General features: G+C 52.2%; 2 protein-coding genes across 2 annotated transcripts in view; one reads left to right on the top strand and one right to left on the bottom strand.

Annotated features, from left to right (window-relative positions):
- Positions 1-1801, bottom strand: part of COL4A2 (collagen type IV alpha 2 chain) — a 158699-nt gene extending 156898 nt beyond the window's left edge. Inside the window, exons 1-3 of the mRNA XM_070800477.1 lie at positions 1646-1801; positions 1268-1355; positions 1111-1165 (exon numbers count right to left, since the gene is read on the bottom strand). Coding sequence (XP_070656578.1) covers positions 1111-1165; positions 1268-1311 — 99 coding nt within the window. The 5' untranslated portion in view covers positions 1312-1355; positions 1646-1801. The remainder of the gene's footprint in view (positions 1-1110; positions 1166-1267; positions 1356-1645) is intronic.
- A 248-nt stretch (positions 1802-2049) lies between these two features.
- Positions 2050-15832, top strand: part of COL4A1 (collagen type IV alpha 1 chain) — a 131458-nt gene continuing 117675 nt past the window's right edge. The window contains exon 1 of the mRNA XM_070800478.1: positions 2050-2228. Within this exon, the coding sequence (XP_070656579.1) occupies positions 2145-2228 (84 nt within the window). The 5' untranslated portion in view covers positions 2050-2144. The remainder of the gene's footprint in view (positions 2229-15832) is intronic.

Genomic DNA, 15832 nt, shown 5'->3' with positions numbered 1-15832 from the left:
GTCTGCAAAAATCCTTGGCTGTGTCACATGAGGACGGAAAAATGTTGAAATAACAGAATTTAAACCAAGCCATGAACACAGCTCTCCACTACTCAGAGTGGGGATGCCGGGGAAGGGGGGGAGGGGGGAGGCGCTCAGGGGAGCCCCCCGGACACCAGATGCTCCGATATTCCAGCAGACAGAGGAGGAGAAGGGGAATCCAGGACCCTGGTAAGTCTCCTCGATTTTCAGTCCCACCTTAAACATTTGGGTCCTCAACTGAAAGCAACCAGCAGACCTGCGACAGCCCAGCCACACCACACGGAGCTCAAGCGAAGCGGCTCCGGTGACAGGGCACAACATCCCACAGTGCAATCATGGCGCAGGAACAATGCTCACAGAGTCATTTCGAAAGGCAGGGCTTGAGGGGAGGCACTCGGGAAACAGGGTCCCTGGTGGGAGCCTTAACAGCCCCACCTTGGCTCGTGCCTGGCCAGGGCACATCTTGCAAGAAAACGGTACTTTCTGCCATTGTTCCCTCTCCCAGTTTCCAGGAGTACGAAGTCCCAGGTCCTCCTGCCCCCCTCCTCCCAGAGCCCCTCATTCAAAAGGACAAGAAAACTCTGCCAAGGGCAGGACCCCACACCAGTTTCTGATGCCACACAGGCCATTCTCCTCCCAAGCCTGGCGCCTGGGAACCACGTGTCTGACTGCCTAGAGACCCTAAGGCCAAGCTTTGCTTCTAACGACTGGCTTTGCTCAAACAAGGGGAAAGGATGCGGCGGGTCATGTTTTTAATTATTGGTTCCCAAGGATGAGCCGAGGCCTGTAACGCACAGGATTGAAGGGGAACCCAAGAGAAGGCAAACCAGAGTCCTCAGGGAAGGCGAACTTTCTCAAAGCCTGGGCTTGGTACCGGCTGCCCAAGACACACAAGCACACAAGGGGAGCGGGAGCGCGCGTATACACACACACATACACACACACACACAGACCCACGCTCAGGTGAGCATGCACAAGTTGCCTTCTGGCAAGGTTACTCGGTGACCCAACCAAGTGCCAATATGGTGACCCAAGAGCCAAGATTCTCTCCGGCTCGCCAATCAGCCCAGAACAAGAGTCAGGACTTACCGCCAGGACGCTCTGGGCCAGCAGCCCCACGGTCACGGCCCCCAGCAGCAGCCACCTGGGTGGGAGAGGAAGAGCTCCGTGAGTGCGTGGCCCCGGCGTGGCAGTTCCTAAAAGGACGCGCGCGCGGGACCCAGGGGCCGGGCAGAAAGTCGCTTACCGCCGTAGGGCAGGGCGCGCGGCGGCGCGCAGCTCTCTGTCCATGCTCCCAGTCGGGCCCCTCTGGGCTCCGATCGGTCCCTATGAGCCTGGAAATTGAGACAAAGAGGGCTTAGCCTGGCCGGAGAGGGGGCATCCTCGCCGCCCGCCTCCGATCGCAAGACGGAGGAAAGCGGGGAGTGGACCGAGAGCCGCCCTGCGACCCCGCCGGGGAGAGGGGAGCCTGCCCCCCCCAGGCCCGGGTTGGGGCCGCTCCGCAGCGGCCGCCCCATCGCCTCTCCCCTGCCCGCTCCGAGAGCCAAGCGTGCAGCCCCCGGCGGCACCGGGCGCCCGCGTCCCTGCCCTCCGGCGGGTCCCGGCGTCTCGGGGCGGCTCTCACCTCGGGCCTGGCTTCAGCGGCGGCGGTCCGCTCGCATCCGCCCTCCGGCAGCGCCGCGGGCGGCAAGAGCAGCGCGATCGCCCTCCGGGGCCGGCCTCGGGCCCGCGCGTCTGCCCTCGGAGCTCGGCCGGGTAGGCGAGCGCGGGGCGCGCGGCGGGCGGCGGCGGGTGCCGAGCGCAGAGCCCTGCGTCCCGGCGCGCGGCGGCCACAGTCGCCCGGCCGCGCGCTCGGCGGCCTCTTACCCGCGCCGCAGGGTCCTCCCCCTTTGAGGCGTTGCCCGCCCCCGCCGCCGAGGGGAGGGGCAGCGCCAACAAATTGGGGAGCTCGCCTGGCCGCGCTCAGGTCTCCGCCGCGAGCCGCCGCGCCCGGGACGGTGCGCCGCGCTCGAGCCCCGGCCCTGCCAGAGTGAGCCGCCCGCCGCCGCCCGCGAGAGCCCGGCCGCCGGCTCTGCCGTCCCTCGCCGCCCCGCGCCGGTCCCCGCCGCCCCGGGCTCGCCGCCATGGGGCCCCGGCTCGGCGTCTGGCTGCTGCTGCTGCTCGCCGCGCTCCTGCTCCACGAGGAGAGCAGCCGGGCCGCCGCGAAGGTGAGTCCCGGCCGGCTGGGCTGCCGGCGTCCCGCCCCGCGCCCCGGCGCCCCGCGCGGCCCCTTTGTCCCCGGCCGGAGCCGCCCTCCGGGCCCGGGGGTCGCGCGCGCGCGCGCCGCCGCCGCCAGGAGCACTCTCCCGGCCGGTCCCCGCCGGGGACCCCCGTGGGCTGCGATGGCGCACGCCTTAGGGAGCCGCCTTTGTTGTGGGCGAGTCAGGGGACTCCTCGGGACGGGAGCGAGAGGGCAGAGCTTGTTGCGCCCCGCGCGGCGTGAGGGTACCCGGGAGTCCGCGGGACTTGAACTCACACCTCGGGCTCGCCTGGCCGCTGGGCGCCCTCACCTGCGCCGGGCGCCCGAGGGGGCCGGGGCGGGAAGGGCGGACAGGCGCGCCCCGTGCTGTTCGGAGCCCCACACATGTGCCCGGGCGTCGCTCTGGGCGTGTTTCTCTGGAGCTTTGGAGACTCTGGTGGTTGATGCTGAACAGTCCTGGGCCCTTTGCCTGGAAACAGCTGTCTTCTCGCTTTCCCACGACTTTGCTGTCGCCGAAGCACGCTAAGGAGCAGCGGCGGGCCTTTCTGTCCTCCAGCTTTCAAACGCTTCCAAACTCCACTCTATGAGTTTTATTAATATAGCAGCAACAACAAAAAATTGAAACCACGTTATATCTGAGTGTGAAACCAAAACGAAACTCCGTCTATTGTTCTGTGCAGAGATTGTTTTGCTAGTTTTCGTTTCCTCGGGCTGTGTGTTTGCCCAGAAAGGATCTGGGACTGAGGCTTGCAAGAGTGGAGGCGTCCAGCTTTGGACGATCCCTGATGTGCTGCTGTTCTTTACTTTTTTTCCTTCCCCCGAGACCTCAGCTGTTCCCCACCGTCACAGACTTGCAGACAGAACCCCAGGAAGGTGTGGCTTCCCCCCACCCCCCAACTATTTAAAAATGATGTTACTGCTTTTGGCATTTCCCACTTACTCTTTAACTGTTTCACATAATTTGGCTCTCAGGTTTTTTTGTTTTTCCTTCTCTTAAGGAAGAATGAAGCTCACTGACTTGATTATATATAAATGATGAACTGTTACTTGCCGGAATGAACTGACAATATGCATACATACCTTGGAACTGAGTCTGGCTCTTGGCTGGCTGCTGTCACTGGGTAGGGAACGACACTAGCGGTTAGCTTCAGATTTTTTTCTTGCAGCCCAGAGGCCAGCCAGCACCCTAGTCGGTTATTGAAACGCTCTCTGGTCATGATGACAAAATGCTTCCAACAGAGGCAGCTCTTGAACTCTTTATTTGGGTCTAGAGCTTCTGACGCAAAGATTTCACACTTCCAAGGAGAGGTGGCAGGGAAATGAGAGAAGTTCTCTGTTTGGAATATGAAGCTCTGTTTGCACTTGAGTTTTCCTATTGATGATATTAGCAAAGCCAAGCCCATCGTAAGAGGCGGCTTTTTAATTAGCCTGGAGTGTGAAGCAGGAGCCACTCAGTGAGTGAGAAGCCAAACTCATTGGTGTTGAGTTTGGGATTATTTCACTTTCCTTGAATTTTTCTTAAAGCCCAAGTGCATGTTCCTGTCTTGGTTTTGCTTTATCCCTCACATCTCATGTTATGTTTTAAGACATCTGGCAGGTGGACACCCTCTGATCACCAGTTAACTTCATGGGTCTTATCATTTTGTCATATTTTTTTTTCCTGGTTTAACCAAGAGAGAGAAAATGTGTTAATATGCAAATAGCTTATCTCTGTATGAGAAAATCCATTTAAAAATAATATCTGGGTAGTTTTAAAATTGGTCTCACTTTTCATGCCATCAGTAATTTTTTTTTTATTTTTTAAACTTACCTCCTTCCAAAATCAACTGTTAAGAGTACCAAACAGTGGAATAATTTCCATATTGGTCTGAGCAAAATATCATTTAAAAATGCATTTCTAATGATAAGATGCTGCCCATAGACCAGATCCTAATTCAGAAGCCGGCACAACTGATTTATTCTTGGACTGTCGGCTTTCCTGGAGTATCTGAGCCTGTGTTGCCTGCACTGGCACACACAAACACCACCTACGGTGTGTCAGGCACAGGCTGCTGTTACTATTACGCACAAGAAAGGTGTTTGGTTTGATGTTGGGTCCTACGTGCTATGGCCATACTGTTCATTTACTAGCGGGCAGGTTTCCTAAGTCAGGGATTTTTTTTTTTCTCATCACCACACTCCTCCCTAACTTTTCTTTCTTAGGCAAGAATGGAGGAGTAAGATGCAGACCCAAGAGAAAAATCTGCCCATAAAGTTATGATTGAGGGTCCTCTGTTCTGAGTCACGCAGTCAGGAGCTGAATAAATCCTTCCTTCTGCAGCCTCCAGACGCCCCCTTTCCGACTGGTCTTGTGATGCTTCTTGGCAGATTACTTCTCAGGATCAGACATGTGAACTTCTCCAAAGCGTGGTGATGCCTGCCTAGGGTGCTGGCATCTCTAGACCATTAGTCACTCTTCTGGGCCTGAGTGACCTAGAACTTGGGCAAAGGGAGGTGGAACTCCCATGGGAGCGTGGCCCACGTTCTTCTGGGAATGTCAGTTAAATGAGAAGGCTGATTTCTGACTTAGTTCCCGAGACAGCACCATGAACCCAGTCCCTGGAGGGGGCTTGGTGAGGACAGAGTCTAAACCATCACGCTCTTCACATCTGGGCTGCCTCTCGTACCAACCAGGAGAAAAGTGTGCAACCCTTGTGTGTGAGTGCACACTCACAGAATTGTGAATGTGTGTGTTAATGCTTCCCTGGTGGCTCAGATGGTAAAGAATTCACCTACGGGAGACCAGGGCTCAATCCCTGGATTGGGAAGATGCCCTGGAGAAGGGAATGGGAACCCACTCCAGTATTCTTGTCTGGGAAATCCCATGAACAGAGGAGCCTGGCCAGCTACAGTCCATGGAGTCCCTGAGAGTCAGACACGACTAACACACACACGTGTGTTAATGGTGTAGGCATACACACACACACACACACACACACACACACGACTTAAGGACCAGAGGGTCCTAAATGTTGTGTCTGCTTTCATTAAGCAGATGATTTCCGAGGACTCGGTAACCCCCTGCCTCAGTTTCCCTGGCAGATCTGCCCTCCGGCCCAGGATCCTGCCTTCATCCCACACATGTGCCCCAGCGTGGCTTTAGGCCACACCCTCCACTGTACATTGGCTGTGCTTCAGAGAGGAGACCCTGCCCTCCCCCGCCAGGAGGGCTTCGGTCTCCTGAGGAATAGAGAAACAGGCCAATACAACCCAGGCTGGCAAATGCTACAGTCAGTGCAAACCCAGGGCCATAGGAGCACCTAACCCAGCTTTGGGAAAGTCAGGGGAAATTCCTGGAGGGCATCCCACCTCTGAATCTGGGGGAGGAACGGGAACTGTAGACCCGGCTTCTTATTTCCCTGTGAATCGCCGTGTGCATCACACTCAGAAGGTTGGACAACCCTTCCCCAGCCCTTTCACCCATCAGGCTAGGCTGTCTTTGCATTGAAAGATGACCTTGAGGGTTTCCTGCTCTGAGACACCAGGACACCACTGCTTCCGTGACTCACAGTTGTGATGTCCAAACATTCCCCTGGGAGGGGTGGAGACACACCCATGGCCCGGGTCTTGGAGAGCTGTGATAAGACCCCTGCTCACACCAAACCGGGGCCCTCTCCAGAGGTCGCAGATGGGTTGGGATGTTTGCAGAGTTGCAGCACGGATGACCGATCGCGGGCGTGAGTGCCTTAGGAGCTGAGCTGGAAAACCTCCCCTCAGTGGGGCAAGGCCGTGAGGGGATTCTCAAACCCTGCGTTATTCATTAACAAGACTGTCTGCAGATTTCTTGGAACTGGTAAGGATGGTCGTCCCTGAACGAGTTTGGTTATCTAGTTAAGAACTGGTAGAGCTTTTGCAGAAAAATTGAACCCACAAGTGATGAGCTGAAACGAATCCTTTTAGAGTTGCCGGGGCGCGTCAATCAACGAGTAATTTACAACCCTTGTTTTGGTGAGGCAATGCTTGCTCTAAGGATGGTTTCCTCAACTGGACGGGTATTGGCCTCCTGAAAACATCTCCCCAGCAGACTGGGTATTCTGAGTGCTGGGGCTCCAGTAAGCAAAAGCAACAATAGAATGCCTAAAATAATATCATCAGAGCATTGCTCTTCCTGCTATTATTAAACAACCACTTAAAAAATGTGAGCTGTAGAACAGAAGACGTATCCCACCCACTCTGGTGCACACAATGAAAGGGGACAGAAAACAAAATGCTTTGCTCGGCAGCGTGTCCTGAGGCGCTCACCGCTCGGAGTGGCTTTGGAGGAGCCTTTGTGGTCTGGCCCTCGGGACCGCTTCCATCCTGTGTTTCCCGCCACTGTCCTCCTGGCCTTCGTTGCCTGACATCCGTTTGCCTGGGATCCTTCTATTTCTCTGCCTCTCTGTTCTTCCAGACCCCTCAGTCTGGGTGGACCGCAGGGGTGGGCTCCAGCAGGCTTCTGGCTCTCTCCACCCTCCCCACTCCCGTGATCCTCGGCATTCCGTGAGGGGGACGCCAGACCTTCCTCTGGAACCCCAGGCTGGTGTCCACACTCTCTTGAACATCTCACCTCCGCTGTCCTGTGTTAACACTCCGCCTATGTCATGCGCCCAGTCGTGTCCCGCCCTCTGTGACCCCATGGACTGTAGCCTGCCAGGCTCCTCCGTCCAATGGATTCTCCATGCAAGAATACTGGAGTGGGCTGTCATTTTCTTCTCTCAGGGCTCTCCTGGAAGCTTTGATCACAGACTTAGCCAATATGACGAGAACCGAGCTGCCATCCTTTACCCAGACTGACTGCCCTCCTCCACTTGCCCGTGCTGGTCATTGACGCCCCTATGTTTCCTGACGCTCGGCTCAGGGACCGTGGCCTCGTTGGAGATTCTCATCTCTGACCTTGTGTCCCCGGGCACTCGCTCTCCCCCTCGCCCTGCCGTCCACTCCTCCGGGTCCCCCAGGCTGGCCCTTCCAGGACCCCCACTCTGGCAGGCTTGCTGCACACCCCTCCTGGCTCCTGCCGTCTTTCCCACCTGTCTTCTCTCTAGCATGTTCCTCCCAGTGTCCTGAGGCTTCAGAGATCCCTCATGACCACGTGATTCCTCTGCTCACCATCCCACAGCGGCTACCTGCTGTCTGACCAAAGGTCCCCCGCCTCTTCGGCTGGGTGGCTTTTGGTCTGTCTGTTTTTTAATGAAGACTTGATTGCTTACAGCCGTTTTAGGTTCGAAGCAGAATGGAGAGGAAGGTCAGAGCTTTCCCACACACCCTCTCTGACCCACAAGCACAGTGTCCCCCAGTATCGCTGTCCCTCCCCATTTGGCACGGAGGTCACAGCTGATGCACCTGCCCTGATGCATGATCGTCACCCACGGTCTGTGGCAGACCTCCGGGCTCACTCACCACTGCGTCTCCTGTGGGTCTGCACGGATGTGTAAAGGCACGCAGCCCCCACTGCAGCGTTCTGCAGCGTGTTCCCACTGCTCTGAAAGGCCTCCTGGGCTTCACAGGTGGTTCAGTGGTAGAGAACCCTCCTACCAGTGCCGGGGACAGGAGACATGGGTTCAATCCCTGGGTCAGAAAGATCCCCTGGAGAAGGAAATGGCAACCCACTCCAGTGCTCTTGCTGAGAATCCCACGGACAGAGGAGCCTGGGGGGCTACAGTCCATGGGGTCGGAAAGAGTTGGTGACTGCTTAGTGACTAAACAGCGACAGCAACAGAGGTCTTCCATGCTCTGATTGTTTACCCCCTTCTCTCCCCAAACCCTGGCAACTGTTGATCGTTTCACTGTCTCTGTACTTTCGTCTTTTCTTGCGGCTGGCATCATTACATTATGTAGACTCTTCAGATTGGCTTCTTTAGCTTTTTCTTAGGCGCTTAAAATTTCCTCCACGTCTTCATGACTTGATAGCTCACGTTGCCTAATATTCCATTGTCTGCGTGGACCACAGTTTATCCTCTCACCTACTGAGAGACACTCTGGTCTGCTTCCACATTTCAGCCGTTTTGGGTAAAGATTCTGTAAACATCCCTGTGCAGGTGTTTGTGTGGAGCTGAGTTTTCAGCTCTTTCTGGCAGTTACCCGAGGCGGAATTACTGGGTCACTTGGTACGAGTAGGTTTGGTTTCGGAAGACACCAGCATGCCGTGGCTGTACCGGTTTGAATCCCACCATCAGGGAATGAGCGTTCCTGTGGCTCTTCGTCCTTGCCAGCGTTTGGCGTTGTCACGGTTTTGGATTTTGGCCACTTGAATGGATGTGTAGTAGTATCTTGCTGCTGTTTTATTTTTGCTTGCTTTTGAATACTCTTTGCAATATGGATTCATGAATTTATCGGGCTTTGTTCCTCATACTCCCCAGCCTGCAGCATCGGTAGTTGTCATGAAGGATTTATCCGTGTCTCGTGGAGCAGTGTAATCTCTTTGAGCCTGGGGTCCCTGATCCATCAAATGAAGACAACACGGAGGTATCTGCAGACGCCTTTAAAACCTCAGAGAGGGCGTGTGTGTGTGTGAAGCCACTAAGCCCTCAAAATACGTCAGTTGTTACCACGGCCGTGTGGCTGGTGTCTGTTGTCTTCTGTGTGATGGAACCACACCCTTGATGAGATTGAGATTGAGGTGCTGGAGAACAGAGCTTCTTTGAAAAATGCCTGCACCATCTGGGGAGTGCCTGACGCTTGAGGGGAGCCATGAGTTACTTGTATTGGGGCCAGTGATCCCGGCTGCCTTTCACTCCGGACCCCGGGAGATGCCGGCAGGAATTGAGGGCTGGCTGCCAGAAATTGCGTTGTGTTGCTGACCCCTGTGGTAGAGTTAGGCAACAAAAGGAAAGTAATGCCAACGAAGGTGTTTCCTCTCAATTGGGCATTGGGAGTAGATATTCCACCACAGACTAAACACGGCTTGGAAATATACACAAGGCTGAGCTCTGTGTAAATAGTTTATTCCGTGCTTTAGTAATACTCCTGCTTTGCTAGGTTTGCTTTTTAGTCTGCACACTCTAAGAGCGTTTCTTGTCATCTGAGTTTTAAAGCTTGCCTGACTTGTGGTCAAGGGAAAGACAGATGGCAAGCGCCCACATCAGGTATTAAGGCAATATATTCCATGCTTATCTGTTGGTTCTCTTGCTGGTAAAGGGTGTTTCTCCAGCCTCCTCATTTTCTGCTGGTCCTGGAGTCAAGATTCTGTCCGGAGTTTTGGAATTACTGGTGTTTATTACTCGGTTCTTGTCTTGGTCTGCTGTGGGCCTCTGTTTCCTACTCAGCTAATAGCAAGAGAGGCTGGCCGTGCGCTGGGAGAGGGCAGTGTTCCCATTTCATCAAATTTCCCAGCACTTGGAGACCCACAGGTAGAGACATTCGGACGGGGCTGGACTGACTCAGTAAATGTTGTCCAACTCAATGGACTGTGTAGAGGCAGTGTTCCTGTATTTGAAGTGAAATTAAATTGAAATTCTTACAATATTTATATTGAGTCTCTGCTTTAAAAATGAGCATGTTCCTTTGTGAAGAACAAAAGTCAAGGATTTTTATGTGTAACTCAGTTTCCAAAGCTATTTGCACAAGCTTTTCCTAACTCCCACTCATATGCCTAGAGGATCTGGAAGATAACGAATATCACTGCTGTTCATGTCTAAGGACCGCAGGCTGAAACAATACAACGTCAAGAATAAAAATCAAATGAGTATTTCCTAAATACATGAAGTAACATCACAAATAACTTTCAGCAGAATAGAGATGCATGGTAGCCTAGGTCTTCACTTGAGAAAGATAAATGCCCCCAACACTCCTCCTTTAGCATATGGGGCATTTTTGAGGGTACAACGTCAGTCCTGGTTTCCTGTTTCAGAATGTTACAGATGGGCCCAGTGATAACTATTATGGTATTGTTTCATTTCTATTAAAGAAATAATATTAATGTGTATTTTTATAAGTGGCAAATTTGGTTACTGCATCTCTGACAATATTTTTAAGAAGTAAGTGCATTATTTTTGTAATAGGGAAAGCAATCAAAGTGTATTCTAAAACCCAGTTATCCTTTTATGCAACCAGTGACTTTTTCTTTAGCATGAGAACGTTAATTTCCACCTCATCCAAAATCTGTGGCTCAGTCATGTCCGACTCTGTGACCCGTGGACTCAGCCCGCCAGGCTTCCCTCCTTCACTGTTTCCCGGAGTTTGCTCAAACTCATGTCTGTTGAGCCAGTGATGCCATGTAAGCATCTCCTCCTCTGCCACCCACTTCTCCTCCTGCCCTCTGTCTTTCCCAGCATCAGCATCAAATAAGTCCGCTCTTTGCATCAGCCAAAAACATCAGCTTTAAAAATGTCAGTTTTTAAATATAAGCAACTCCTTTTCTTAATTAGCTTTACTTCTTGAGTTGCGTTTTATATAACTTTAATGTCACGGAGTTATTGCGGGGTTGTGTGAAACTTAGGTCCCCACTATCCCTGCATTAAAGCTTGCGTTAAGGTGGTATTGTTATAATCATGATTACCTCGAATGGACAAGGTCCATCATGGTGCTGAGCGGGTGTGGGAGCACCCAAGACGCGTGTCTCCAGTGGGTGGTGGCGATGCTGCGGGCGCCGGGGACCGCAGACCTCACCCCTTCTCACTCCAGGGGCAGCCCCGTGATGGAGGTGAGCTGCAGCCACGCTCTTCTGAGCGGTGGTTTGTGCTCAAGTCGATGCTGAGCCACTGTAGCTGTCCTCCGAGCCTGACGACCCCTTTTCCTGTTGGTTGTTGTTACTGGGGGCAGTTCTAGCCCTGTGGTGCCGCTGGGGGAGGGGTGGGTTTGGGGAGTGGGAGGGTCCCGATGCAGGTGTGTGGGGTGATAGGGTGCTGGAGGGGGCTTGGCGATGGGGTGTGGACACGGTGCACGGTTTTTCGTGTTGATCCACGGTATATCCACGTTTTCCCATCTTTATGGCTCCATTCTCACTTTGGCGTCTGCGGATGGTGGGCTCGGAGTTTGCTTAGAGGCTGCCCAAGCCAGGACTCCAGGGTGGGCAGGAGCCCTCGGGTGTGACTTCATCTTCTTGCCATGCCCACCTCACCCACCACCTCCTCCGAGGCTTGGCCCCTGAACGAGGAATTTCTGTTCTCTGTCTTTTTACGGCCAAATCCACTTCCTGGAAATTACAGACCACTTGGGGTTAGTGGTTTAAGATAACTCGTCATTTTTGGTCAGGAAATGGCCTGTAAAATTAAGATGAGCTTGCCAAAGCAGGAAGATGGGTTCGTGGTGGGAAAAAAATGCTGCAGCTTGGGTAGTGCAGCTCCTGGGTCCATGGGTTTCGGGTAAGTACACGGAGTGGTCCCCAGTCAGCCCCAGTCGCTGATAAGCTGGGGTGACGTACTCCTTACCACACAGGACGAGCTGCAATCTGCTCGATTCATCCCGCATTCACCCCTTATCTGTAACAAATACTTGTGTGTGTAAACATTACGTGAGCAGCAGATGCTTCTTATCAGTTTGTTAAAGCAGCTTTGAGCAAATAGCTTCTGGATGCCTTAGTAATAGTTAAAATGTGTTTTCCTAAGTACTTGGAAATAATGAAATTTTATTTCTTTATTCTTGGAATTCAGGCTTTTAAACCTTTAAACAATTTCTGTAATCATTTTTTATTATTTCTTGTTGGCCTTAGATTTTTCTCTTCTTTCATGGAGGTTTTCATTCACTAACATATTACAGAGATGTGTTCTTTTTTCTTGACTGGAAAACACATTTGAGACACATCACTTTGGGCACTGTTTTAGGCTGGAAGCCAAATTTGTAATCAAAGTGCCTTTTTTTTTTTTTTCAAAATAAAATGAGCAAGGCTAAGAATTCACCTAAGCACAGAACACAAATTAATCTGTTCCGAGCTCAGTATCTTGCTTATGACATTCAAAATAATTTGAAATTGCATTCAGTAAGTGAATGTTGAGCAGTCACTCTGGGTCAACAAACATGCAGTCAGGGAATCCCTGTTGTCCACTGGTTAGGACTCTTCTAGTCCTAGACTCGCACTGCTGGGGGCGCTGGTTCCATCCTTTGTCGGGGAACTAAGGTCTTGCAAGCCCCTGGCACAGCCTGTATATACATGTGTGTGTGTAATGCATACGGGCTTCCAGGTGGCACAGTGCTGAAGGATCCACCTTCAGGAGACCCGGGTTTGATCCCCAGGTTGGGAAGATCCCCTGGAGGAGGAAATGGCAACCCGCTCAAGTATTCTTGCCTGGAAAATTCCATGGGCAGAGGAGGCTGGCAGGCTGTAGTCCATGGTGCCACAAAGAGTCAGACACAACTTAGCAACTGAACAGCAATAAAACACATGTATTAGCTATGTGTATACCATACGTATTCTGCATGAATCAATATAATTAAAGGTATTCATTTGTACATTTACTCATAATTGATATTTATTGTACACCCAGGACGTGGAACAAAAAGCAGACAAGTATTCCTACCCTCAAAGGCTGTGTATGGCATTAATACAAGCAATTTTGGCCTTTGATCATGCTGAAGTAGAAATTATTTTAAAAGACGTCTCTCTTGGCAGTTTTAGAAATGGCCTAGCCTCAGAAATTTGACTTTGTTAAAAGAGTTACAAAAAAATGAAGAAAAGAAATAAAATTTTCTTATAGGAAATATTACTTATTTTGTGTCTCTAAAGTGAATTCACGAGACTAGCAAACAGTCAGGATTATTCCATTTATTTACAGATTAGAAATTTTGAAATATCTCCCGGGTGGGAAATGAATTAGCTGGGTTTTCCTCTCTGCCCTGGAAATTACACAAAGCTGGCTATGGGAAAACAACTTGGATTTAGGGTGGACAAAGGCATCAGATGAGGAAATACCAGATGTAGGAATGGACATCAAAAAGCAAGAAGGTTTCTCCAGTGTTCCTGGCTCCCAGGCACTCGAGCGAGAATGGCGTGTGTCCCAACAGTGATGATGCAAGACCGTGGTCCTCTGCCTTACTTTGTGCTGCTGGATGGCACGGCCGCGGGACCCAGGGTGGAGGGGCTTGAGGCCAGCGGTCGGGAGGGGGTGGTTTTGTAACCAGCAGGGCAGTGCCCCGGGGGCCTCCAGCTCAGAGGGTGCAGAGGTCATGTCACCTTTCTCAGTATGGAAACCCCAGGGGGACAGCCCCCACAGAGGAGGGCGGGTGTCCTCTGACTCAGCACCTTCTTGAAGCTGGAGGAGATCTGGTGACAGCTGGCCCCTGAGCCCTTTTCTCTTGAGTTATGCCGTTTGGCAGAATTCAAGTCTTGTTCCAGGGACCAAGTTTTCCAGATTTCCTGGGCAAAACCCATCTAATTTGTGACTTAGGGACCAATGAATCAGAAACATGAAGACTGTTTGTGGGAAAATATTGAGTGGCTTTAGAAAGAAAACGTAGGTCAAAGTTCTGGGTAAGATGTATTAGCCATCTGCCCTAGACAGGGGCAGGCCACATCCCATGTTATCTTGCTGCTGTGAAAAGCTGTTAATGTAAAAATCTCTGCTGAAATGTATGATGTTCAGTTCAGTTCAGTTCAGTCGCTCAGTCGTGTCCGATTCTTTGTGACCCCATGAATCGCAGCACGCCAGGCCTCCCTGTCCATCACGATCTCCCGGAGTTCACTCAAACTCACGTCCATTGAGTTGGTGGTGCCATCCAGCCATCTCATGCTCTGTCGTCCCCTTCTCCTCCTGCCCCCAATCCCTCCCAGCATCAGGGTCTTTTCCAATGAGTCAACTCTTCGCATGAGGTGGCCAAAGTACTGGAGTTTCAGCTTCAGCATCATTCCTTCCAAAGAACACCCAGGGCTGATCTCCTTTAGAATGGACTGGTCGGATCTCCTTGCAGTCCAAGGGACTCTTCAAGAGTCTTCTCCAACACCACAGTCCTTTTGTTGGGGAATAATTATAGAAGGCTTAACTCTTAATTGGCAGTTCTCTTCTTAGAGTGGAGGGTAGGTAAGGTCAGCTGAAGTTTCCAGGATGTCCAAGTGTCATAGTAATGCGTTCAAGCCACATCTGCCATACCGGAGCAGAACAGCCTGGTGGACTCCAGTCCACAGGGTTGCAAAGAGTTGGAAACGACTGAAGTGACTTAGCACGCGTGCACAGAGGGTGTTCCTGTGAATCCCAAGCTTCTGATTGACCCCTTTGCCCTTCAGTCGCCATAAGTCTGTCTGTGCACAGTGCATTTTTTTTTTTTTTTTCTTCACAGTGCATTTTTAAGGAGGCGATGCTTGGAGCATATTTCAGACTCTTAGAGGGACTTCCATAGATTCGGTCTAGGGGGATTTGGTTCTTGTTGTTCAGTCACTAAGTCGTGTCCGACTCTTTGCAACCCCGTGGCCTGTAGCCCTGCAGGCTGCTCTATCTGTGGGATTCTCCAGGCACAGATACTGGAGTGGGTTACCATGCCCACACAGGGATTGAACCCCCCGTCTCCTGCTTGGCAGGCGGGTGCTTTACCACTGAGCCGCCTGGGAAGCCTGGGGAATGGGATAGTAGGTTGTTATAGTCAGATCTGTTGAACACGATTTATCGAAGAGGAAGGCCTGACTCTGACAGCGGATATGAGTAGTGCTCAGTTCGACAGTGTCGCCAGAGAACTGGCCGTGAGGAGCAGGCAGGATGCAGGCACTTCTGAGGTGGGTGGGAGAGCTGAGCAGGGAGGACAGCTTTGGTGAACATGCATCTCATTGTTGAGATCAGACGCGTGGCATTTCTCTCTCGTTTCCTGGGACCTCTCATGGCCTCTGCCTGTGTGCAGATCCCGTGTCCTCAGCTGTGTCTCGGTTTCTCTGTGCCTCTCGGCCTCCTGGGCAGTGGCAGCATCGTTATGAGGTTGGGACACCCAGCCCATGTCTGCTGATTGGCTTGTTGATTGCCAAGGCGTGTTGAACAGTTGAGATTCGGAGATGCATCTAGAATCTGTTCATCTGCAGATGGCAGAGGTGGGAGTAACTGCAAGAATCCAGTTGAGAGTTCTGGAAGTGAAGAAAAGAGAGACCCTTTCTGAGCAAATGTGACGGAGCCCAGGCTTGTCAGGTGTGCAGAGAAGGACTCTCGGGGAGCCGTGAGCCCCAGGAGGTATCGCCCACTTCCTGAAAGCCCTCTTACTGTGGGTGCCTGCTTTGGGGCTGCAGGATATGGAGACCCATAAAGTCTAGCTTTTCCCATCAGCCACGTGGGGCAGAAAATGGGGTGTGCAGGGTGCCAGCCAGCCCAGGCCTGTGACCTCAGCCTGATCATTAATCATTCCCAGCATTCCCATTCACTCCTGCAGCGTCCTGATCTGAAAGATGAGTTGTGCGAATAGTCTGGTGCTGAGGAGATTACGTGGTTAACGCTTCCCACCTTATCTTGAGGAACAAAGTGCATTCTTTGGGGCTGAGATGTGCTGAAGGATTTAAAGGATAATATCAAAAATTTGGGAGATTTGGATGTAAAATGCAGAGATAGTCGAAGAGACGAGCTGGTTTTCACTGCTTTTCTCTGCTCCTTGACGTCAGTGAAGCTTGTCCTGGGAGGAAGGACATGAAGGCAGAGTTTGGGGACATCGCTTCTC

This window comes from Bos indicus, chromosome 12, assembly GCF_029378745.1.
Source record: "Bos indicus isolate NIAB-ARS_2022 breed Sahiwal x Tharparkar chromosome 12, NIAB-ARS_B.indTharparkar_mat_pri_1.0, whole genome shotgun sequence".
NCBI lineage: Eukaryota > Metazoa > Chordata > Mammalia > Artiodactyla > Bovidae > Bos > Bos indicus.
Note: the sequence above shows the minus strand (reverse complement) of the source record. Positions and strands in the feature narration are given on the sequence as shown.